The 26,196-nt window shown below is 41.3% G+C and overlaps 1 protein-coding gene and 1 pseudogene across 1 annotated transcript in view; one reads left to right on the top strand and one right to left on the bottom strand.

Annotated features, from left to right (window-relative positions):
• The window catches only part of ENTPD5 (ectonucleoside triphosphate diphosphohydrolase 5 (inactive)), a 53,509-nt gene that overhangs the window by 12,716 nt on the left and 14,597 nt on the right, over window positions 1-26,196 (bottom strand). Inside the window, 10 exon segments of the mRNA XM_037832324.1 lie at window positions 627-728; window positions 1,724-1,785; window positions 2,404-2,483; window positions 2,807-2,895; window positions 3,248-3,283; window positions 3,558-3,633; window positions 6,604-6,747; window positions 8,247-8,326; window positions 9,017-9,301; window positions 20,788-20,877. Of these exon segments, the coding sequence (XP_037688252.1) occupies window positions 627-728; window positions 1,724-1,785; window positions 2,404-2,483; window positions 2,807-2,895; window positions 3,248-3,283; window positions 3,558-3,633; window positions 6,604-6,747; window positions 8,247-8,326; window positions 9,017-9,233 (886 nt within the window). The 5' untranslated portion in view covers window positions 9,234-9,301; window positions 20,788-20,877.
• On the top strand, window positions 21,443-22,924 carry LOC119531256 (annotated as a pseudogene).

Genomic DNA, 26,196 nt, shown 5'->3' with positions numbered 1-26,196 from the left:
CAATGAGGAAACAGCAGGAAAATCAAGGAAAGCAGAAGGAGGCTGAGGCTCAGGACAAAGGGCTTAAACACAAACATGAGCAAACTTCTGCAGCCTCATTGCTCTGGGGAAAGGTACCTGTTTCTCCATGGCAGCTCCCCTCCCTAACCTGTATTCACCAAAAACACTCATAGCCAAGCTCGAGCTGCTGCATCTAGCATTATGTGTCATAATGTTTATGAGAAAGTATACAGAGGGCTCAACTGGTTCCTTCACTGGGAAATCAAGTTTCTTCCTTGATTTCAAGGACTATGTCTTTTATAATATAATTTACTATAATAATGTAATTTAGTGTAATTTAAATAGCCAAACAATAACTTAACCTGAAATAGGGTTTCACCATGCTGAGGGCAGAAACCAGGGTAAAAACAGGTTTCTAATGGAGCCACAAAACTTGGCCAGAGACAAACAACTGCCTTTTTTGCTGTCACTTCACATTATTCCTTGAAGGCATATCAAGAGCTATTTGAAATGCGTCCCTGCAACATGACAATCTTCTCCAGAACTCTGGAGAAAGTTTCTTATGGGAGTCTTCCACAACTTCTACCATAATGGTATTTTCAACCAGTGAAAAAAACATCACTTGCCTTCTTGGTTGCCACCATACTGGTATTTCACACCCCCAAAGACCCACTCTGCTTCCAGCCATCTTGGTAGACAGGCACTTCGGAAAGTCTGTCCATCAATCCCTGAAAGAAACCAGAGCACAAAGGTGTATGAAGCAAAATGTGAGAGACAGGGAGGAAGGCAAACAAGAAGCCAGTAAGGTTGAAAGGAATCATGAAGGTGGATGGACTTTAAAGTCTTACGAGATGAGTTCTGTGGAGCTATGTCCTAGGACAGGAATTCTTAACTCAAGACATATATAGATGGGTTTTGCGGGGCTGGTGAACCCTCTGAAGCTATAGGCAAATTTTTGTGCACAGATGCATTTGGCAGAGGGACCCATAGCCTTTATCTCATTCTCAAAGAAATCTAAAACCCACAAGAGATTAAGTTTCCTCTTTTCTAAAAATTTCCTGTTCTATCTTTCTGTTTGGTTATTGTGAGGCTTAAATGAAATACACATGAAGATGCTTTGTATACTGAAATGCTATACAATCATCATCACAAAGTTTACTATAAGCCAGGCACTTTACAAAGTACATTAAATGCAAAATCTCATTTAAGGGGAGGAAAAGAGCAGAGAAAGATTAAGTAACTTGCCCCAAATCACAAAACTCAGACTGAACCCAGTTCTGCCTGATCCCAAAAGTTGAGTTCCTAACCCTTCTACCAACTGTGAATAGATGGATGGACTTGCTCAGTTTTTCCTCCTTGAAAGTGGGACAGACCCTGCTTCCTGTTCCTCCCACGCAAAGCTAAGGGCTTAAGCAAGCTCCTGTGGAATTCATTCTTTGAGCCCTGAATTTCTGCAGATACTGTCTCCTGACCACAGGCCCTTCCCTCTATACAAGCAGATCTCATTTTAAAAATGGCTAATAATATATACCAAAACATCTGAACCTACAAAGTAGGAAAGGGATTTACTAGTACGTCCTTTACACAATACATGCTTCCCTATTCAATATAGCCCTTTCTTCCATAAGGATCACTGCCAAGGAATGGAAAAGTTGTTGGCAGGTAAGCTGCATATCAGTGTCATTCTCACCATTCCCAACCCAGCATAGGTACCCAGACGAACCTTTGGTCTCCAGGGCTCCCAGGGTTGCTAGCCTTGCAGCTTTCAATCCAAATCCCAAGTAACTGTAAAATATAGGATTTAACCAATTTCATGCTGGTCCTGAAGTTCTCCAACTCAAGGCTACCTTCTTTCAAAAGAAATATGGCATTTACAACAATCGACTTTTCCCTGACTCCCTCTGGAGGAAGGAAAACCTTGTTTTGTCTCTTTGACCTATTCATCTCATGAGGCGAAAAGAGGCAATTTCTGCACAGTTTGGATCAAGGTGATACAATAAGAATTCTCCATTGCTATGAATTAAAGGTCAGAAGACAGTGACATTCCTAGTGTCCACCCTGAGAACCATTCCTAGATGGTTCACTGTCTTAGCTGGATTTGAACATCTAAAGGCCAGCTCAAAGAAGGTGGCACGGAGTTTTGGCTGAGCCTTTTCAGAGTGTCCTCCCTCTACAGAGAAAACTTTTGACTTTTAAGTTACGAACTTTTGAGGCCCAAACCAGGGAAACCTCTTGAGTTACTCCGGCTTTTTTAAATGGCTGTGTTTCAGTTGATAGGCCTTACAGGATTCACAAAGACTTTTTAAGGCTGATCAGATGCAATAATCAATGTGAAAATGCTTTGAAAGGTTAGGAGACTCATACAACATGAAATATTATTATACCTTCCCATCCCCTTCTCACCTATGTGTATAGAGCTTATAAGTATTGTTAAACATCTCAAAGGAAGTGAGGTAGCCTCTAGGAGTGTGTTCCAGGGTTTTCTGCAAATTAGAAAAATGAAAAACACTATTCAAGATCTGCAATTGTCTGAAGATGTTATCACCACCATCACTGCCCCTCCCTCCACAAATCAGAGATGAAGGAGACAAATTAAGCTAGTAATCCCATAAGACTTGAGGAATCAATGGGACTCTGAACAGTAAGAGGACCCAGACTATGAATGGGGAAGTTCACCCAGTCATCAACTGGCTCTATTCAGCCCATCCATGGTGGAGCTGCTGTCTGAGAATGGGACATCCCTTCCTGGGCACCATCATAGATTTACAAAAGCAATGCTAACCAGACTTTCATATAAATGACTCACCTCAAACTGGGGCAGGAACGTGATTTGGGTGGAGGCCCCTCCCAGATCCAGGGTCCCCACAGTCTCCTGACCATGGCCATGCAACTGACCTGTGAATGAGAGCCAGCTCTGAACATCCTCTGCATCTTGGACAGCCCAACACCCTTGCTGCAACTTCTCTTCTGCCCTTGCAGCATAATGGAGGGACTCCATAAATACTCCATTGCTCCCTGACCCCAAAGGGTAGCAGGCAAATATCAACCTAGAAGGACTCCTGCTGCAGCTGAGGCCTTGAAGGCAGGTTGTGAACATTAGCTTCCTTTCATTTCTCACCCCCCCCCCCCCACTCCCTTTTCTCTAAGAAAGAAAGAGCAATACAGGCAAGAAAGAAAGGAGTTTTTGCTCTCCTGCCAATGTATGAAACCAGGCTAAGGTCTTAAGATAAACTTGAGAATGTATTACCTGTCAGAAAATTCACAGTTACCCAGGCTAATATGCCTAAAAAAGAGAGGAAAACAATGATTATGTCTTAGAGCATTTCTTCCCTCTTCCTGGGCCCTATCTTTTTTCTTTTTCTCTCTAAATTCATGTATAGACCACACTTTGCCTTTCTCCCTTATCTTTCCATTTTCTGCTGTTTCCTTCCCACAGGTTTGTTTCTCCTTACTTAGTTTCTTTTTCTTCAGCACCTCCATCCCTGTTCCAGTTCCTTGAATCAAGAGTTTTTACTGACCCTGCTCCTCTCCCCCTAGAACATCAACACTTCTCCCACCTTCATAGGATCCATCCATGATGCTAACACTGTCATCTGGTACCAAGAAAGGTGACTTCTCGAAGATCTCCTTTACCTATAAAAAGAGGGAAAAAATCTGCATTCCCTAAGGCACTAAAGCAGATTTCTACATTTTGGCTATGTGCTATAAAGCTTAGAAAACTACTCTATTTTCCCTAGATAATAAACTTTTAGCAGAACTCATTCTTTTTCCCCTAGAAACTAGAGAAGGAACCAGGCAAGCCATTACCAGTTTCTTGCAAAAACAAAAACATAGGGATTCCTTTGACTTTAATCTAAACCAAACCCTCTGGGTTTATAGGTGACCTGGACCTAGGAAAGGCCATACATTTTGACACTGCCAGCTCAAGTCAGGATCCTGAAATTTTTTTTAAACACCTGATTAACTTTACTGGGACACACAAGGAAAGCTGGAGGACGCTTTCCCATTCCATTCCTCAGGTGAGCAGATGAACCTGGATGGTAGAGAAGAGGTGGGGCTGAGTGGCTTCCCGACCATCCAAATTCCGTAGGTCTCTTCCCTTCCTGGTGAAGGGACTCATGTCCAAGGGCTGAGGTACTCCACCACTTGCCCTGTCAGATTCTGGCACATGGTCAGGGTCTCAAGAGTCTAGAGAGACCCCTAATTCCAGACTTCCAGAACCCTATTGTAGGGGACAGGACTGAAGATCTCACATAATTGCTCTTGACTCTACATAAATATAGGCCAATGATATGGATGCCATTTCTAATTTTTATATGATTATCATGGGGGAAAAGGACTCTCCAAATAGAAATAGGACATACTCTAATACATTGGCTGTTCTCATTTCTGAGGGGACAGAAACACACCATGCAGTGACCTCTGGACTCTGTTTCAACCAGGAAAAGCCAGTTAAGTAACCTGTAACCAGGCTTTTAAGGAGAAGATAGATAAGCAAACAGGAACAAGCACAGAAAGAAAGCTTCTGCTCTTACCCCTTCCACCCTTCTCCTCGGCCCCACAGTATATCTTCTCAACATAGCGGTGAGTGGTGCTTTTATAAGATGTCAGATCATGTCTCCCCTTAGCTCAAAACTCTCCTGTGGTTTCCTTCTTACAGTAAAAGCCAAAGTCCTTTTACTGACCTTTGAGGCCCTATATGATAAACTATCCCCCAGACACACTTGTCTGACCACATCTCCTACTTCCGTCCCAAAACTCATTTCACTCTAGTTGTACTGATCTCCTAGATGCTATTGCTTGAATACACTAATCACACTCCTGCCTTAGGGCTTTGCACCTGCAGTTTCTTCAGCCTGGGACACTCTTCCCATAAATATCTTGTATAGCCTGCTTCCTCTTTCTTCTCAGATCTCTGATCAAATGTATCATCTTATTAATTTTTAGGTCTTCCTTGACAGCCCCATTTAAAATAGCATCTCCCTGACACCACCACCAGCATTTCTTATCCACTTCACCCTACTTATTTTTTTCCATAACATCTATGGATGCCAGCACCTGACATACTTGATATTTATTCCTTCAGTTGTTTATTTTCTGATTCTCCTCAACTAGAATGTATGCTCTGTGATGGTTAGGTTCATGTGTCAACTGGCCAGGTGATGGCATCCAGGTGTCTGGTCAAGCAAGCACTGACCTAACTGTTACTGCAAGGACACTTGTGGCTGGTTAATAAACCAGAAGACTGGTTTATTAAATCATCAGTCAGTTGGCTGCAGCTGTGACTGATTACATCAATGAAGGGCATGTCTTCTGCAATGAGAGAATTCAATCAGCTGGATTTAATCCAATCAGTTGAAGACTTTTAAGGAAGAGAGAGAGAGGATCTTCACTTCTTTGGCTAGTCAGCAAAGTGTATCCTGAGGAGTTCATCGAACACCTTCATTGGAGTTACCAGTTTGCTGCCTGCCCTAAGAAATTTGGACTCATGCATCCCCACGGTTGCGTGAGACACTTTCATAAAATCTTATATTCAGAGATATCTCTTGTTGATTCTGTTTCCCTAGAGAACCTTAATTAATACATGCTCCATGAAGGCAGGGACTGTTTATCTCTAGTGACCTACACCAGTGCCCTGTACACAGTAAGCACTCATATGATGAATGAATGAATGAATGAATGAGGACTCAGGATTCTGATTCCCATGCAGCACACTAGGCAGCTTGTCCTTGTGCTGATAGTCAAAGAAAATGATTTTGAGGAGTTAATGAGAACCCCTGTAACACAAATCCTTTTTTGCTATGATTTCTTATTACAATGGAATTCTACCTATGAATATTTCTCACAATATACTATTTAAATCTTATTAATTTACAAATTTATTGCATAATATTTATGGCATAAAATTTATTACATAATAAATATGTACAATAAAATATAAAATATTGAGTTAAATAAACTCTTTATACTTAAATTTACCACCTGAATAAGAAGGGAGTTGAAATAAATGACCTTTAAAAATCTTTCAAAATTTCAAATTTCATGATTCTTCTCAGAAACATTATTCTGAGGAAAAAAAGCCAGACATAAGAAAAAGAATACAAACTGTGATTCCATTTATATGAAATGTAAGAACAAGCAAAACTAATCTGCAGTGAGAAAAAGCAGATCAGTGATTGCCTGGTTTGAAGGGTGGGGGAAACTGACTGCAAAGAGGGATAAGGAAACTTCTACATTTGTCCAAACTCACCGACCTATACAACTAAAATGGGTGCATTTTACTGTATACAAATTATCCCTCAATAAAGTTGATTAAAAACATATCTATGATTCTGCTTTAGCAAGTTAGGAGAATTAAGGATATCATGGACAGGAAGTACTTTACACTTTTTAGAAAAAGCTCTATAAATTTGAGAGTTATATTTAAAAAATGTGAAGTAACCAGCTAAGGCAAGAGCCCAGAGTCACCATCATGCTTGAGCAATGGTGAAAAACTAAGTAAGGGCAGCAGTCCCATTCCACAGGGTGGCTAAAATCTTGTAAAGAAAATATTCATTTAGGGAAAAAGACAGAATCCAAGACATAGAAGATTTAAAAAATTACCTCAAAGAGCAGAGCCTGGGCTTTGTGTTCTGGCAGTAGGCGCAATCCTGCTGTTGCCTTCAGGACCACTGGGGTCCTTTCCCAGTGGCTTCGGGGGATTGAGTCTTTGGCCATCTCTAAGAGTCCTTGGACAGTCTCAGCACCCTTTAAAAGAGAAGGCCCACTCGTCTAACAGTGGTGACACTGGTCTATTCTCTCAGTGTGCTTTGGGGCATCAAAGGGAGAGAGGTGCGACAGGACTCCAACTCCTCTCTGCTCTGCAGGAGCAGAAATCCAGATACACGGGCTACTTTGAAAACAGAGAATTCATTTCCTTTTGATGAAGTCTGAATACAAACTATTCTTTTACAGTGTGATCACCTTAGTTGATAGTCATTTTGTGTCTCTCGTAAATTAGCTTTAAGCTAGAAAGTTAGGTAGTGAAGAAAATAGGATTTGGAGTCAGCAGACTTGCTTGCTGGCCCTGTGGCCTTTCATAGGTCACCTGGCCTTCCTGGGCTTGGTTTCCTCAACTGTGAGATGGGAGATACCCCTCATAGCACCATCAAACTGTTGTGGGCACTAGATGAGGCAGTGAGTGTGCACGTGCACACGTAGATGCTCACTGTAGCTGTTACTTTGCTACACTTTTATATGACCTCCTTAAGGACAGAACATGTCAGGTTCATTTTTGTATCACCAGCACCTTCATGTGTGGCATACAATAGGTGCTCAATTTATGATAAATGAAAAAAATTATTTTAAATCCACTGTTTCTCTAAGTGAACATCTATACTGACAAGATGCAGTCCCTTAATCAGTGTTGGAACGGTAACACAATCCTCTTTGCTAGATATTAAAATTCTAATTTTCTCACTAATTTGTCATTTCATACCATTCTATAACAGTGAACTGAGAAAATAAACTACTTCTCAGTTCAAGTTCAAACCATTTTTAGCTTTTATATTAATGATTAATGATTATGCTTTTAGTTAATGATTATGCTTCTTTAGTTAGTGATTATGCTTCTGCCACTGAATAATATCTTTACATCTACTACCAAGTCTAACATTCTGTTTTATTCTCATTTACTTTTGTGGGAATTCCGACCCCCTGGGTATAGCATGTTGTGCATGCTCAAATGTTTAAAACATTTTGTGCATGCACAAATGTGAAATACATGAGAACTCTCTATTCACATTATACTATGCAAGATATTTGTCATCCTGCATTCTTACCCAATTTCTAGGGTACTGGCAGGATCCTGTACCTGTATCAGGGCACCCTGAAATTATGTCAACAACTCTGCCAGGTTTATACATCACTCTCCACAGAACTTCATGTCCATCTTCTTCATCTATATTGATTAATACAGGTGATGGCTTCAACTCAAAATCTTAAACAGTAAATACACAGGACATAATCCCCTAAAACATGGTGTTATCCCTGCATGATGGCAATTTATTTTCTATTCTCTTTCCACCCAGGCCCTAGTAAGCTTGGGGTATAGAATTACTGTTACTCAGGAGATTAGCTGAGGATAGAAAACTGATCTCACACACGATCTCAATGTCACTAATGAACAACATGAGATATTTAACAGCAGTGGTGTGGTAAGTCAGCAAGATATTTAAAATTTAAATGTATAATTGTAAGAAAATCACCTGCTTAGGTTGATCTACAAAAGCAGAAAGTCCTGGCTTCACAGATTCAAAAATTTCCCCTTCCAGAATTGGAAGCTGTCCTACAGCAACACAAAATAGAAGAGAGATGGCTGATTACCAGAAGTTAGGCTGCTTCTGACACTGGACTCTGTAAGCCTTCAATGTGAACTACCAGATCAACCTGCTATTCCCCTAAGCTACCCCAAGCTATCCCATCTGTGAGGGATGTCTTACAGGAGTATTGGGCAAGGGAAATAGAGAGCAATTGGCAAGCCTTACGGGCCCCTCTGTCATTTCTCTGGTGGACACCTAGCTCCTACTCCTTTCCCCAGCTTCGACACGTAATCTGAGGAAAGAACAATGAAAATTCAGAAAAAGTTAATGTACCTCAGGGTTCTCTCAGCCCCTTTTCCAAGGATGGTAGTGAAACTCATATGACCCTTTACCCAAAACCAGTCCTAAGCTTTGAACCCAGGGATCAACATTCTGGACTCTTGGAATATTAACCACCTTCAAAGAAGAAGAGGGACAGTTTATGGCTATATTCCTCATACATATGCATTTAGATGCAGACAGCCCAGATCTCTCTCAATTTCACATTAAATTAAGCCAAATGTATTCAATTACAGTCCAAAGTACTGACTGAAGAAAGACATTCACTACTATAAGATTCTGTGATTCACATCATACCCTCTCGTCATGTCTATTTCTAGAAGGAGTTTTTAAAGTGTGATTTACAGAAACCGTGGTGAGTTACCAGTCGCACTCACCTGGTATTTTCTGTACAAAAGTGTAAACGTGAATTCGAGTTCCAGTGCTCCCTGCATCAAACATAATTCCATACAAGGTGCTGGCACTGCCATTGACGGGGCACATGGAAGACAGGAAGACACCCTCAAACCAAGTTGGCTGGTCTCTGTGGAAGACAGTGCTGCAAACACAGGAGGCCACCAGCATGAAAAAGGCTGCACCCCAGGAAGTGGCCATTCCTTCCCCAAGATGTGGTGGGTCTAGGCTTTTGTCGAGAAGCAATGCTGCTCACAGACCTGCAGTCGCTGACAGGGCAAAGACACACACAGTTAGACCAGCTGGCCGTTTTGTTTACACCTGTAAGAGAATTAACACCCATTACAGAAATCCCAACCCTGTCCCCAAGGTGCTCCTTCTCTATTTCTAAGAACTGGCACAACAAGCTAAACCCGGGTGGCAACAGCTCTTAGCACCTTGTCTGAAGGGTATCTGGTTCCAAAAGGAAACTGGGTTTTAAAATATATTTTCCCACGCTTTGCTTTTAATAGTAGGGTGGCTCTCATGTACTCAAAGGCTCTCTGCCACTCTGCTCTTATGGTTGAATCTAATAGATTTCTTCTTTCCATTTTGGCAACTTTTGTCTTTTGATAATAAACTAACTTTATTCCTTTCTACCTTTCTTTTGGTTGATAGATAAGACCAAATTTCTGAATTAACATGAAAAAACTCCTAAGAAGTTATCAAGTCCCTGTTGCTTGGGTGTCCATGTCTTAAAAATTCAGGCCACCGGCCTGCCAGCCTGTGATCAGCAATACTGCCAGTGGCTTACACATACAACCACATTTTAAGGAAATAAATCAAATGAATTTTTAGTAGACCATTACAGTTTTTAAAACATCCTTTACAGGTTTCAGGCCTTGTCATCCTATAAAAACTTAAGGCAGATGGGCAAATTAAGACACAGAGGTTCGATGACTTGCAGAAAGTCACAGAGCAGGTCATTGGTGAAATGAAGATCAGAAATAAGTCCTGACTCTTACCAAGCTTTCTTTTTCCCTAACTCCAAAATGCCTCCCTTATAGCAAGTTACTGACCATATTTCTAAATGCATCCTTAATGAAGACAAAAAACTTAAGTGTACTCAGCATTATTTGTTTTATATTTGTGAATTATGGTTGGCTGGATACAAATGCAACTGAAAATCTAGAATAAGCGTACATGGAACACAGCGAAGAGAGCACAAACTCTGGGGGTCAGAGGCCTGGGGTTTTAATTCCAGTGTCTCTACCCATTTGAGATCTTGGGCAAGTCATTCAGCTTTTATGAGATGCCATTTCCTCATCTGTAAAATGGACATAAGAGCCTGCTGTATCTACCTTTCATGGTTATTAGGAAAACAAATGAGATTTTAAGTAAAAAAGCCCACACACATGCACATAAGCTATTTTTTGTTTTTTGACAGGGATGTTAAATTACAACGTGCTTTTCAAATATTATGTAACATTCTATTAATGTTTTTCCAGGATTGAGGCTGTGAAAAGTGGAAAGAAAGTACAGATTTGTTATTAAAAAATTGGTGCTTTCTGGGAGTTCTCCAGAGAAACAGAACCAACAGGATATATATATCCTGTTAAGACAGAGAAAGAGAGAAAGAGAGAGAATAGCCATCTATCACTGAGAAATTTATTTTAAGAAATTGGCTTACGCAACTGTGGGGCCTAACAAGCCTGGACTCCACAGGGCAGGCTACAAGCTGGAAACAACGATAAAGGTGATGTTGAAGTCCTTATACCCAACTCCCCCAGGAAAAGCTAGCTGGCTGGAAATTCTGGCAAGAGTCAGTGCTAAAGTTGAGACAGAAATACTCCTCTGACCTCTAAAACCCACAGTTCTGGCTTTTAAGAACTTCAACTGATTGGAGAGGATAATCTACATTGCTGAGAGCAATGCCTTTTGTTGACTGCAGATGCAATCAACTGATTATAGATGCAAATCCCATCTATGAGAAATCAACCTACAGTAACAAGCAGGCCAGTGCTTGACCAAATAACCAGACACTATAACCTAGCCAAGTTGACACATGAAATTAAACATGACACTGGGAATGAATTTTTTTAAAATACTGTGTGTTTTTTGTTTTTTGTGTTTTTTTTTTTTTACATCATTCTGCAATGAAGCCATTATACTGAGTCTGGATGTTCTTGATGCCTGTGATAGAAACTCTTGGTAGTGTTCAATGAAATAATGAACACTTCCCCTCCCCCCTTTTCTCCTGGAGGGACATTAAACGAGTGCTGCATATTTTTTGTGATTGTACCTTGCCTGCTGCTCAGGTAGTTTCCTGTGATCTTGTCAGAAAGGAGAACTGGAGTTTGTTAAGATCAGGATTTCTCAACCTTGGCACTGTTGACATTTGAAGCTGGCTAATTCTTTGTTGTGGGGGTTGGCCTCTGCAAGAAAGGATGTTTACCACCAGGCCTCTCTACCCACTAGATGCTAGCAGCAACCCTCCCAAGTATGACAACCCAAAAAGTCTCCAGACTTTGCCAAATGTCCCCCAATTGAGAACCAGGCTGCATTTTCTCCTGGTATTAGTGAAGAAAGCCAGATCTAGTCTCTTTAACTGCCCCTTATAAACTTTGTTCAAAACAGTCTTCTAATCCAGCTTTCACCTCTGGAATTCTTGTACACGTCATAGCTATTGGTTAAGCAAGAAGATCTAATTCCGAAATTCCCATTTCCCAGTCACCTTGTCTCTAGCAGAATACTTGGAAGACTTGAAGTACAGATCAAGATTTCTCAGCCTTTCACAAGTTTGTTGATCTCCAAGGATTTACTTGACACAAACGCTTACTTCCCCACAAGTGATATATTACATAAAATAAAGCAAATTAGTTAACTACATTCGGATTTTGAAAATATTTAAATTAACTAGAATTGTACTTAGGTAGTACAAAGCCAGAATTAGAAACATCAGTTTGCAAACTATACAAAGCTGAACTTCTATCCTGTAGTTAAGAATGAGAGCTGCTGGCTAGGAAAGGAACAAACAGCACTGTTAGAACCTCAAAGGAAACTTCATCCCAGGAAATCAACTACTGAAACAGGCCAGCTGCCTGGCCAGATACATAGTCACATCTTAAACCACTCCTTTTGGATGATTCCTCTTTTACAGTTATTGGGCTGGTCATGTAGATAATCTAAATAACTGGAATTAGAAACAACCTTTTTGAATTTTCTGAGTATTAACAGACCCTTGCCTTGTACAGTCAACAGCTGGTCCCTTCTCTCCCCTAGGATGTACTCCATTTAGAGGCTCTCCAGTCACTAACCTTCTTCCATCTCTGTGCCTGATTCCACAGCAGCTTCTCCAGGAAACACTCATATTTTCTTCTTATTGTGGTTTCTGAAAAACCTCTCCAATGTCTATTTCTTTTAAACAAATATCTGTTTTTCTTCCAAAAGAGATTTCAGGAAAAAATGCATTCTGGGTATCTGTTCTCATGGAGTGAGAACTGCAGAGTCATTTACCAGGAGTTCAGTTTAAAACCAAATAGTACATTTTCGAGAAAGTAAAAGATGAACATGTAAAAAGCCTCTTTTGTTTTCAACTCCTATTTCTCAATAACAACACTCCCAACCTTAGTTTTCTTTACAATTAGCAACTTTTAAAATGGTATTACAATGGTTTATAATTTAGAGTATACACAATGGCACACTATTTTACATGACCCCAGCCTGCATGGCTCGCTCACTCACTTTTGTTGAAGTCTTTCCTTAAATGTCACCTTCTCAGTGAGACCTTCCTTGTCCACCCTATTTAAAATTGTAACCCACCAGGCTGCATGCACATTTTCCACCATCCTTTACTGTTTATTTTTCTCCATAGTACTTTTCACCTTCCAGCACACCATATAATTTACTACTTTTGTTTATTTTTATTATTCCCTGCTCCTCTCCCACCCACCATGTAGGGAGGGATTTCTGTCTATTTTGTTTACAGATATATTCCCAGCACCTGGAACAGTGCTATCACATAGTGGGTGTTCAATAATACTCTGAAGTGTGAACAATGATCCAATAACACACACTAGATCTCCTCCCATTTATCAAGAATGTAATAGCCAACTTCTCTCTAAAAAGAGATTAACTACCCGCCTATTGGAGGATCATGATTCCAAGCTTCAAAGGAAACCTGTTTCTCCAAATGCCAATTAAATAAAAAGATTTGTATGCTATTCAAAATAATGCAGAAATAATTAAGTTTATTTCATAGACCTGAGAGTATACATCGTTTTTAAATCCATTCATTTCAGAGTTGATTTCCCTGCTATCTTTTGCTTACCATCTCCTATTCACCACAACAAAGCCCTCTTTTCATTCCTTTTCTTCGGACTTTGGTGCTGCTCAGTGTTTGCCACTATGCCTGTATCTCCTTCTAAAGTCTTTTCAGGGTATCTTTATACCTTGTAGTAACACTTCATCCTCCCCACTCCCACCACAGAGCATCACACTCCCAGAGGACCCAGGACCCATGTGTGCTCACCTGCTTGTGGCTGCCTTGTTGCCTCTGAATCTTTGCTTTCACTATTAGTTGCCTTTTGCTCTTTGCTCCTATTTCAGCTCTTCTGAATCAAGCCAGTTTCATTAGCTACATTCACCTTTGTGCTAGTTTACAACTAACTTGAGTGGCATTTTGCTAACTCACTCCCTTATCCACTTTCTCTGGGTACAAATGATTGTCTGGTTCATCTGCTTTTATGATGGTTAAGTTTCAACTTGTAGAACTGTTGCTTACAGGGCAAAGAAGTTCCTCAGGAACAGAATTCTATGCTGATTTTGCAACTTCCACTAGTAGAAAAATTAACAGCACTTCTTAATAGCTTCCATCTCTGAGCTGAATTTAGAAAGCTGGGCATTCATCATCCAGTTAATTTACTGTCTAATATATACTAGACACTATACTATTTCTAAGTATAAAAGAGGAATCAGATATAGGCCCAACTCTTGAGGAGACTTCAGCATACTAGAAGAGACAGACAAGTAAACCAACAGCAACAATGTACTGTGATAAGTTCTTGACAGAAATGCACACAGGATCCTACGGGAGGTATTGCAAGGATTCTTAAGTCTTAAGAGAGGCCTAAGCTGGGTCCTGAATCAGAATAGGGATTATCCTGGTGAAGTGATGCAAGGAGAGTTCTGAGAACTTCAAGTATTAAGAGTTCAGTAGGGCTGGAATATAAAGGTGTACAGTAAAACAAGGGCCAGTGTGAGAAAGGATGAACACGGAGACATGACTCAGATTTCAAAAGGAGTGGACTTCTTGTCCTCATACAGTTCCATGTTAATATCTGATTGTTTTTATGATTCCCTCCCTAAGCAAATATTCAATATTGACTAACTTGGAAAAAATGACACGGTATTTCCCAACAGTGGAAAATGCAATAGCATAGATGACTAGAAAGCTCCACCCAAAGTTTTGGAAACAGTGAAATGTAAAAGCTCCCACTGCCAATTCTGAGCTCTGCAGCAAAGCTGGCTATGACAAAGTTAAAAATTAAACATAAGTCAAGTTTAAAATGTAACTAGAATGATATTTTTAAACAATAAGCTGAACTATGGGGATGGATACAGATAACCACCCAGCATATAAATCAGCCAAGCAAAGCAAAACCAAGGTGGGTTTGATCAGGTAAGTCTGGGACAGATTTCAGCAGTGAGCAATGCCTCACTTAGGGATACAGCAAAGGCCCAGCGCCCTGGAAACCTTATCTGAAAGGTGTCTAAGGTGGAGCTGCATGATATGGAAAAGGGATGGGGGCCCCTGGGGAATGGTGACTAGACCAGCTTGACTAAATGCAGTAGGAATTCAAGTTGAAAAGACAGACTGAGAGCAGATAGCAGAGGGCACCAAATACTCAGCTAAGAAGTTCAGACTCGGCAGGGGACAGGAAGCTATAGAACATTTTGAACAAGGGAATGTTACAAATAGAACCTGGAAGTTGTACGTAAAAAGGAGAGGGGAACAATCTTTTCCCATGCATCCACTTGATAAATTTCCTACAACTCCTTCAAATCCCACTTTTTTCCTTGAGGCTTATCTCTAACATTATAATCTCCCTCTCTTAGGTACCCAGACCACCACCCCCCACCTGCTTTCTCAACCCTGCTTAATCTGCTATACTTTTTCTTTTTTCCATATAGCACTTCTCACATTCTAATATATCAGATAACTTATTTATTACACATATTTTTATTGAGGATTATTATTGTTATAGTATGTGCTAAACCCTGATAGAATGTAAACTCCTCAAGAGCAAGAATCTTTTTTTTGGTCACTGATATATATATGTATTATTAGAGAAGTTGTAGGTTTACAGAAAAATCATGCATAAAATACAGAGCTTCCATATACCCGCCACCTTGTTACTAACACTCTGCATTAGTATGGTACATTTGTTACAAGCTACGAAAGGACATTTTTATAACTGTACCATTAACTATTGTCCATTGTTTACAATAGGATTCAAAGTTTATGTTGTACAGTCCTATGTTGTTGTTTTTTAAAAATTTTTATTCTCATAACATATACATAACCTAAAATTTCCCCCTTTAACCACTGTTATTAGTTAGGGTTCTCTAGGGAAACAGAATCAATAAGAGATATGTATAAATATAAGATTTTATAAAAGTGTCTCACACAACTGTGGGGATGCACAAGTACAAATTCCCTAGGGCAGGATGCATGAGTCCAAATCCCAGAGGGCAGGCAGCAAACTGGCAACTCCGATGAAGGGTTCAATGAACTACTCAGGAAATGCTTCACCACCTAGCCAACGAAGACTTGAGGGTCCTCTATTTTTCTCACTTAAAAGTCTTCAACTGATTGGATTAAATCCAGCTGATTGAATTCTCTCATTGAGGAAGACACACCCTTTGTTGATGTGATCAGTCACAGCTGCAGCTAATTGACTGAATTAATAAACCAGCCTTCCGGTTTATTAACCGGCCACGAATGTCCTTGCAGTAATGGTTAGGCCAGTGCTTGCTTGACCAGACACATGGACACCATCACCTGGCCAATGTGACACATGAATCTAACCATCACAGTCCACCACTTGTCAACTTGGCAGTTATATACATCACCTTAAACTATACTTCATCTTTAAGTAGAGAACAATAACAGACATATATTTCACCTGACAATATTCAGCTGTCCTGTGTATAATTGGAAATGCACTAAATCTCTCCAGAACAGAATGCAAGTCCTTCGGTGACTATTAACTCTTAAACATGATTTCCTTTAACTTAAATACTGCAAAATGAACAATACAGCTTATTGTTAAGAAGATAAAATAGAGAATAAAACAAAGATATTTGCTTTACAGACAAATATAAACATACTCATAACAAAACAAGGAGGAAATATTCATGCCATCATAGACCTGGTTTCTGTAACTGGTCACGTGGTCGTAGTTCATATTTATCACAACCTTCTTCCACTACCCATTCCATGTTCCCTTTACCCTCAGCAAGCACTTCAGCTGGCCATGGTTCTTTGCCTGGTGGAGTGACCCAAACCTTCATTCCTGAAGTTTCTTGGCCATTGGTAGTCCTGCCTGGATTGGGTTGTTGCACTTTTCCATTGACTTTAATCACAGGGCATAGTAGTACTAAGAGACCCCCTAGGGGATCTCCCATATTCCAGAAAAGCTCTTCTTTATTTCCATTGTGTAGTTGCAGTGCTATTTCCCCTTGATAGGATCAATCACCCCAGCCAGTACAGTAATCCCCTTTCTTGCCTGTTGATTCAGAGGCATTAGAAGCCCAAAGTGGCCAGGTGGCAGTATTAACTTCCAGTTCAATGGAATTATTGTTGTGTTTCCTGGTGGAAGCACTCTTCCTTTTGAAACTAAGTCTAACAGACCAGAAGAGCTTAAGGCTGCAGGGACAGGAAGCAAAAATTTCCCTAGTGGATCACTAGGAGTGATAGTGAGTAGTGCCACTCCTGTTTCCACCCCTTGATTCCTGGACCTGTGAATCCTGGCTATGAGAGGGACAGCACCATAGAGTGGATGCTGATTCAGAGCATACACAGCCTCCTGGAGAACACTGCCACAGCCCTGCAAGGTACTGCCACCTAGTTGGTGCCGTAATTGAGTCTTCAACAGGACATTCCACTGTTCTATGAATCCAGCTGCCTCTGGATGATGGGGAACATGGCAAGACCAGAGAATTCCATGAGCATGTGCCCATTCCCTCACATCACTTGCTGTGAAGTGAGTTCCTTGGTTAGAAGCAATGCTGTGTGGAATACCATGATGGTGGATAAGGCATTCCGTAAGTCCATGAATGGTAGTTTTGGCAGAAGCTTTGCATGCAGGGAAGGCAAACCCATATCCAGAGTATGTGTCTATTCCAGTGAGAACAAATCACTGTCCCTTCTATGTTGGAAGTGGTCCAATGTAATCAACCTGCCACCAGGTTGCAGGCTGATTACCTCAGGGAATGGTGCCATATCGGGGACTGAGTGTGGATCTCTGCTGCTGACAGATTGGGCACTCAGCAGTGGCTATGGCCAAGTCAGCCTTGGTGAGTGGAAGCCCATGCATAACCTTCATCCCTACCATCATGACCACTTTGTTCATAAGCCCATTCGGCAATGACATGAGTGGCTGGGGAAAGAGGCTGAGTGGTATCCACCGAATGGGTCACCTTATACACTTGATTATTAAAATCTTCCTCTGCTGAAGTCACCCTCTGGTGAGCATTCACATGGGACACGAATATCTTCATGTTTTTTGCCCACTCAGAGAGGTCCATCCACATATCTCTTCCCCAGGCTTCTTTATCATTAATTTTCCAATCATGTTCCTTCCAAGTCGCTGACCATCCAGTCAAACCATTAGTAACAGCTCATGAATCAGCACACAAACACACCTCTGGCCAGTTTTCCTTCCAAGCAAAATGAACAACCAGGTGCACTGCTCGAAGTTCTGCCCACTGGGAGGATTTCTCCTCACCACTGTCCTTCAGGGACATCCAAGAAAGGGGCTGTAGTGCTGCAGCTACCCACTTTTGGGTGGTGCCTGCATATCATGGAGAACCATCTGTAAACCAGGCCCGAGTTTTCTCTTCCTCAGTCAAATGATTGCAAGGAACTCCCCAAGATGCCATAGCTGTGGGCTGGGAAAGAGAAGGTAAGGTGGAAGGAGTGGGGGCCATGGGCATTTGGGCCACTTCCTCATGTAACTTACTTGTGCCTTCAAGACATGCTCAAGCTCTATCTCATTTATACCATTTTATGATGGAGTGCTGTTGTGCAAGCCCAACTTTATAGCTTGGCAGGTTGGACAACACCCAGCTCATGATAGGTAACTCAGGTCTCATGGTAATTTGGTGGCCCATGGTTAAGCATTTCGGTCTCTACTAAGGCCCAAGAACAGGCCAAGAGCTGTTTCTCAAATGGAGAGTAGTTATCTGCAGAGGATGCTGAGGCTTCACTCCAAAATCCTAAGGGCCTGCGCTGTGATTCTCCTATAGGAGCCTGCCAAAGGCTCCAAACAGCATGTCTATTTGCCACTGACACTTCCAGCCCCACTGGACCAGCTGAATCTTATGGTCCAAATGGCAGAGCAGCTTGCACAGCAGCCTGGGCCTGTCACAGAGCCTCATCTTGTTCCAGTCCCCAATCACAACTAGAAGCTTTTCTGTTTACTCAGTAAATGGCCCGGAGTAGCACACCCAAATGAAGAATATGTCTACAAAATCCAGAGTCCAACTAGGTGTTGCGCCTCATTTTTGGGTATAGGAGAGGCCAGATGCAACAGCTTATCCTTCACCTTAGAAGGGATCTCTCAACATGCCTCACACCACTGGACACCTAGAAATTTTACTGAGGTAGAAGGCCCCTGTATTGTTGTTGGATTTATCTCCCATCCTCTGACATGCAAATACCTTACCAACAATTCTAGAGTAGTTGCTACTTCTTGCTCACTAGGTCCAATCAACATGACATCATCAATATAATATCAGTGTGATGTCTTGTGGGAATGAGAAAAAGTCAAGATCCCTGTGGACAATATTATGACATAGCTGGAGAGTTGATATACCCCTGAGGTAGCACAGCCTTGCCAGATGAATGCAAATTGTTTCTGGGGGTCCTTACTAACAGCTACTGAGAAAAAGCACTTGCCAGCTCAATGGCTGCATACCAGGTACCAAGGGATGTGTTGATTTGCTCAAGCAATGATACCACATCTGGAACAGCAGCTGCAATTGGAGTCACCACCTGGTTAAGCTTATGATAATTCACTGCCATCCTCCAAGACCAATCTGTTTTCTGCACAGGCCAAATAGGAGAGCTGAATGGGGATGTGGTGGGAATCACCACCCCTGCATCCTTCAAGTCCTTAAGAGTGGCACTAATCTCTGCAATCCCTCCAGGAATCTGGTATTGCTAGGCAGGAGCAGTTCTCGTGGCTTCCACTTGGCCTTTCCCAGCACAATAGCTCTCACTCCACGAGGTGCAATCTGGCAACTCTGATGAAGATGTTCAATGAACTCCTCAGAAAACACTTCGCTGGCTAGCTGAAGAAGACGTGATGGTCCTCTATCTTTCTTGTTTAAAAGTCTTCAACTGACTGGATTAAATCCAGCTCATTGAATTCTCTCATTGTGGAAGACACACCCTTTTTGATGTAGTCAGTCACAGCTGCAGCCAACTGACTGATGATTTAATAAACCAGCCTTCTGGTTTACTAACTAGCCACAAATGTCCTTTCAGTAACAGGCCAGCGCTTGCTTAACCAGACACCTGGGTACTATCACCTGGCCAAGTTGAAACATGAAACTAACCATCACCACCACATTCAAATATATAATTCAGTGCTGTTAATAATGGTCACAATATTGTTCTACCATCATTGCCATCCATCACCAAAGTGTTATGATCAACCCAAGTAGAAACCCTGTATAATTTAAGTATTAACTCCCCATTCCCTACCTCCAATCCCCTGGCACATATTAGGTGCTTAATAAAAACTGACAATAGGAATAAGCTGCAAAGTGACATAAAAAAGGAAAAACAACACTTTTATGAAAAGTGAAACAGATTTTTAAGAAAGAATGTAATTGATTAATGAATACCTAGTCATATTGTTTTAGCAGAAACTATAATTTCACTTTTCTGAATCTATTAATTCTATATTTAAAATGAATTTCTTTAAATAAATGTTTTCACATTTTTAAAATTGTGATAAAATAACTTTCCAAAAAAAACCACAAAAATCTATAAGAAAGTAAACATTGTTTACATTGTCTAAATTCACTTCTATTTATTAAATCCATTATTTATACTAATGGACGCCTCGGGTCCAGCTCCTGACTAGCTGCTGTGGACAGAGAGTGACATGGAAGTCCTCTTTCCAAGAATGGGGGGATGGCATGGCCGAGCACTGATCATGTCTTTTGATCAGTGAATTCGGATTGCTTGGTCTGGCTCTGAGTTGATGTTTTAGTCCACCTCAGACAGGGATGGCCACAGCCACTGCTTCAAACCTGCCCCGGATAGGGGCGGAGATGGAAGAGGTTTAAAGTCCTCCTTAGGGCTGCAGGGAAAAGACTGCTGCAGAGCACCATCTGATGGGCAGGCCAGGATAGTGCGGCTTTGGGGAACCATCAAAAAAGGTTTCTGGCATGTTTCCTGACCCTAATGTCAGAGCTCTCTGGAGCTGGTCTGCGCCTGCTTCATGGGTCCCTAGCCCTGTTTTGGCTGGAAAATACTAACCTGGGGAAGTCCTCTCCATGGTGTTCCTCCTCCCAGAACTTGCCCTCTAGGCCAAAGCAGCTAGAGGCATTGAATGAAGTGTAAAAAAATCTATAGAGGCAAAACAAAAACAAACAGAACATATCAAGATTCCCAGAGAAGGAACACAGGAAAGGAAGCTTCCCCTTGGGGGTGAAATAATTAACACAAATAGTGCAATTTTAAAAATTGTACCACATATCCAAGGCAAGAATCAGATGAAGAAGAGCTAGAAAAATCTGATCTGTTAAACATGGGCAATTCTAAAGTCTAGAATAAGTTGAACCAAGTGTCAAAAAAGAGCCTTAACACAAAGCCAATCAACAATAAAACCGTAGGCAAGAGAGAGAAATTGACCTTCGAAGTTAACGAACCAAAAGAATCAGATGCCTACACAGCAACAAAAAATTACAAACCATACAAAGAAACAGGAAGATATGGCTCAGTCAAAGAAACAAAGTAAAATTTCAGAGATAGAGAATTTGAAAGAACTAATCAATGATGTTCAAACAAATCTACTAAATCAATTCAAGATGAAGGAAAATACGGCTAAAGAGATAAAAGGATATTAAGAAGACACTGTGTGAGCATAAAGAAGAATGTGAAAGTATAAAAAGAAACATAACAGGCAACGGGTTTGCTGCCAGAACACAGGTGTCGTGAAAACCATCCCTGATTCTTAAGCCAAAATGGGAAAGGAAAAGACTCATATCAACATTGTCGTTATTGGACACGTAGATTCGGGCAAATCCACCACTACTGGCCACCTGATCTACAAATGTGGTGGAATCGACAAAAAAACCATAGAAAAATTTGAGAAGGAGGCTGCTGAGATGGGAAAGGGGTCCTTCAAATATGCCTGGGTCTTGGATAAACTGAAAGCTGAACGTGAGTGTGGTATCACCATTGATATCTCCCTGTGGAAATTTGAGACCAGCAAGTACTATGTGACCATCATTGATGCCCCAGGGCACAGAGACTTTATTAAAAACATGATTACAGGCACATCTCAGGCTGACTGTGCTGTCCTGATTGTTGCTGCTGGTGTTGGTGAATTTGAAGCTGGTATCTCCAAGAATGGGCAGACCCGTGAGCATGCCCTTCTGGCTTACACACTGGGTGTGAAACAACTAATTGTTGGTGTTAACAAAATGGATTCCACTGAGCCACCCTACAGCCAGAAGAGATACGAGGAAATCGTTAAGGAAGTCAGCACCTACATTAAGAAAACTGGCTACAACCCCGACACAGTAGCATTTGTGCCAATTTCTCGTTGGAATGGTGACAACATGCTGGAGCCAAGTGCAAACATGCCTTGGTTCAAGGGATGGAAAGTCACCCATAAGGACGGCAATGCCAGTGGAACCACGCTGCCTGAAGCTCTGGATTGCATCCTGCCACCCACTCGTCCAACTGACAAACCCTTGCGTCTGCCTCTTCAGGATGTCTACAAAATTGGTGGTATTGATACCATCCCTGTGGGCCGAGTGGAGACTGGTGTTCTCAAACCGGGCATGGTGGTCACCTTTGCTCCAGTCAACGTTACAACTGAAGTCAAGTCTGTTGAGATGCACCATGAAGCTCTGAGTGAAGCTCTTCCTGGGGACAATGTGGGCTTCAAAGTCAAGAACTTGTCTGTAAAGATGTTCGTCGTGGCAATGTGGCTGGTGACAGCAAAAACGATCCACCGATGGAAGCAGCTGGTTTTACTGCTCAGGTGATTATCCTGAACCATCCAGGCCAAATCAGTGCTGGGTATGCACCTGTGCTGGATTGTCACACAGCTCACATTGCTTGCAAGTTTGCTGAGCTGAAGGAGAAGATTGATCGTCGTTCTGGTAAGAAGCTGGAAGATGGCAACAAATTTCTGAAATCTGGTGATGCTGCCATCGTTGATATGGTTCCTGGCAAGCCCATGTGTGTTGAGAGCTTCTCTGATTATCCTCCTCTGGGTCGTTTTGCTGTTCGGGATATGAGACAGACAGTTGCTGTGGGTGTCATCAAGGCCGTGGACAAGAAGGCTGCTGGAGCTGGCAAGGTCACCAAGTCTGCCCAGAAAGCTCAGAAGGCTAAACGAATATTACCTATAACACCTGCCACCCCAGTTTTAATCAGTGGTGGAAGAATGGTCTCAGAACTGTTTGTCTCAATTGGCCATTTAAGTTTAATAGTAAAAGACTGGTTAATGATAACAATGCATCGTAAAACTTTCAGAAGGAAAGGGATGTTTTGTGCACAATTTGTTTTTGTGTGGCAGTTTTAAGTTATTAGTTTTTAAAATCAGTACTTTTTGGGTTACGGTGACGGCCTGTCCTGAGGCGGACAGAGTTGGAGGTGGTGGTGTTCGCTCTCCCTAGGGGTAATCAGGAGCTTAGCGGGGACCAAGCCTGGGCGGCCGGCAAGTGCCAGCACCTTTTGGCTTCTGGGACGGCGGCAGCAGCGGCGGTTCAGGTTCTAAATGGCTTCTAAGAAGTTGGGTGTAGATTTTCATGGAAAGTAGGTAGAAAGCCAGGAACTACGTGGACTGGACACCACAGAGCAATCTGACTTTCGGCATACTTCATACAACACTCATGAAAACGTGGAACTACTGAGATCAGCGAAATCTACTGGGAGCCTCCCTACACAGCCCAGCAGCCCAGAACCACCCTGCGGGGACGGCACTCACCTACGACATAGCACAGTCATCCCTCAACAGAGGACCAGGGGGTGCACGGCCTGGAAGAGGGACCCACTTGCAAGTCTCAGGAGCCATACACCAATACCAAGGACTTGTGGGTCAGTGGCAGAGACAAACTGTGGCACAACTGAACTGAAGGATTAGACTATTGCAGCAGCTTTAAAACTCCAGGATCACCAGGGAGATTTGATTGTTAGAGCCACCCCCACTCCCTGACTGCCCAGAAACACGCCCCATATACAGGGCGGGCAACACCAACTACACACGCAAGCTTGGTACACCAATTGGACCCCATTAGACTCACTCCCCCACTCACCAAAAAGGCTAAGCAGGGGAGAACTGGCTTGTGGAGAACAGGGGGCTCGTGGACGCCACCTGCTGGTTAGTTAGAGAAAGTGTACTCCACGAAGCTGTAGATCTGATAAATTAGAGATAAGGACTTCAATTGGTCTACAAGTCCTAAAGGAACCCTATCAAGTTCAGCAAATGCCAAGAGGCCAAAAACAACAGAAAATTATAAAGCATATGAAAAAACCAGACGATATGGATAACCCAAGCCCAAGCAACCAAATCAAAAGATCAGAAGAGACACAGCACCTAGAGCAGCTACTCAAAGAACTAAAGATGAACAATGAGACCATAGTACGGGATACAAAGGATATCAAGAAGACCCTAGAAGAGCATAAAGAAGACATTGCAAGACTAAATAAAAAAATGGATGATTTTATGGAAATTAAAGAAACTGCTGACCAAATTAAAAAGATTCTGGACACTCATAGTACAAGACTAGAGGAAGTTGAACAACGAATCAGTGACCTGGAAGATGACAGAATGGAAAATGAAAGCATAAAAGAAAGAATGGGGAAAAAAATTGAAAAAATCGAAAAGGACCTCAGGGATATGATAGATAATATGAAACGTCTGAATATAAGACTCATTGGTGTCCCAGAAGGGGAAGAAAAGGGTAAAGATCTAGGAAGAGTATTCAAAGAAATTGTTGGGGAAAACTTCCCAAATCTTCTAAACAACATAAATACACAAATCATAAATGCTCAGAGAACTCCAAATAGAATAAATCCAAATAAACCCACTCTGAGACATATTCTGATCACACTGTCAAACACAGAAGAGAAGGAGCAAGTTCTGAACGCAGCAAGAGAAAAGCAATTCACCACATACAAAGGAAACAGCATAAGACTAAGTAGTGACTACTCAGCAGCCACCATGGAGGCAAGAAGGCAGTGGCACGATACATTTAAAATTCTGAGTGAGAAAAATTTCCAGCCAAGAATACTTTATCCAGCAAAGCTCTCCTTCAAATTTGAGGGAGAGTTTAAATTTTTCACAGACAAAGAAATTCTGAGAGAATTTGCTAACAAGAGACCTGCCCTACTGGAGATACTAAAGGGAGCCCTACAGACAGAGAAACAAAGAAAGGACAGAGAGACTTGGAGAAAGGTTCAGTACTAAAGAGATTCGGTATGGGTACAATAAAGGACATTAATAGACAGAGGGGAAAAATATGACAAACATAAACCAAACGATAAGATGGCTGATTCAAGAAATGCCTTCACGGTTATAACGTTGAATGTAAATGGATTAAACTCCCCAATTAAAAGATATAGATTCGCAGAATGGATCAAAAAAAATGAACCAACAATATGTTGCATACAAGAGACTCATCTTAGACACAGGGACACAAAGAAACTGAAAGTGAAAGGATGGAAAAAAATATTTCATGCAAGCTACAGCCAAAAGAAAGCAGGTGTAGCAATATTAATCTCAGATAAAATAGACTTTAAATGCAAGGATGTTTTGAGAGACAAAGAAGGCCACTACATACTAATAAAAGGGGCAATTCAACAAGAAGAAATAACAATCGTAAATGTCTATGCACCCAATCAAGGTGCCACAAAATACATGAGAGAAACACTGGCAAAACTAAAGGATGCAATTGATGTTTCCACAATAATTGTGGGAGACTTCAACACATCACTGTCTCCTATAGATAGATCAACCAGACAGAAGACCAATAAGGAAATTGAAAACCTGAACAATCTGATAAATGAATTAGATTTAACAGACATATACAGGACATTACATCCCAAATCACCAGGATACACATATTTTTCTAGTGCTCATGGAACTTCCTCCAGAATAGATCATATGCTGGGACATAAAACAAGCCTCAATAAATTTAAAAAGATTGAAATTATTCAAAGCACATTCTCTGACCACAATGGAATACAATTAGAAGTCAATACCCATCAGAGACTTAGAAAATTCACAAATACCTGGAGGTTAAACAACACACTCATAAACAATCAGGGGGTTAAAGAAGAAATAGCAAGAGAAATTGCTAAATATATAGAAACGAATGAAAATGAGAACACAACATACCAAAACCTATGGGATGCAGCAAAAGCAGTGCTAAGGGGGAAATTTATAAGACTAAACGCACATATTAAAAAGGAAGAAAGAGCCAAAATCAAAGAACTAATGGATCACCTGAAGAAGCTAGAAAATGAACAGCAAACCAATCCTAAACCAAGCAGAAGAAAAGAAATAACAAGGATTAAAGCAGAAATAAATGACATAGAGAACAAAAAAACAATACAGAGGATAAATATCACCAAAAGTTGGTTATTTGAGAAGATCAACAAGATTGACAAGCCCCTAGCTAGACTGACAAAATCAAAAAGAGAGAAGAC

This window comes from Choloepus didactylus, chromosome 4 (assembly GCF_015220235.1).
Source record: "Choloepus didactylus isolate mChoDid1 chromosome 4, mChoDid1.pri, whole genome shotgun sequence".
Taxonomy (NCBI): Eukaryota; Metazoa; Chordata; class Mammalia; order Pilosa; family Megalonychidae; genus Choloepus; species Choloepus didactylus.
Note: the sequence above shows the minus strand (reverse complement) of the source record. Positions and strands in the feature narration are given on the sequence as shown.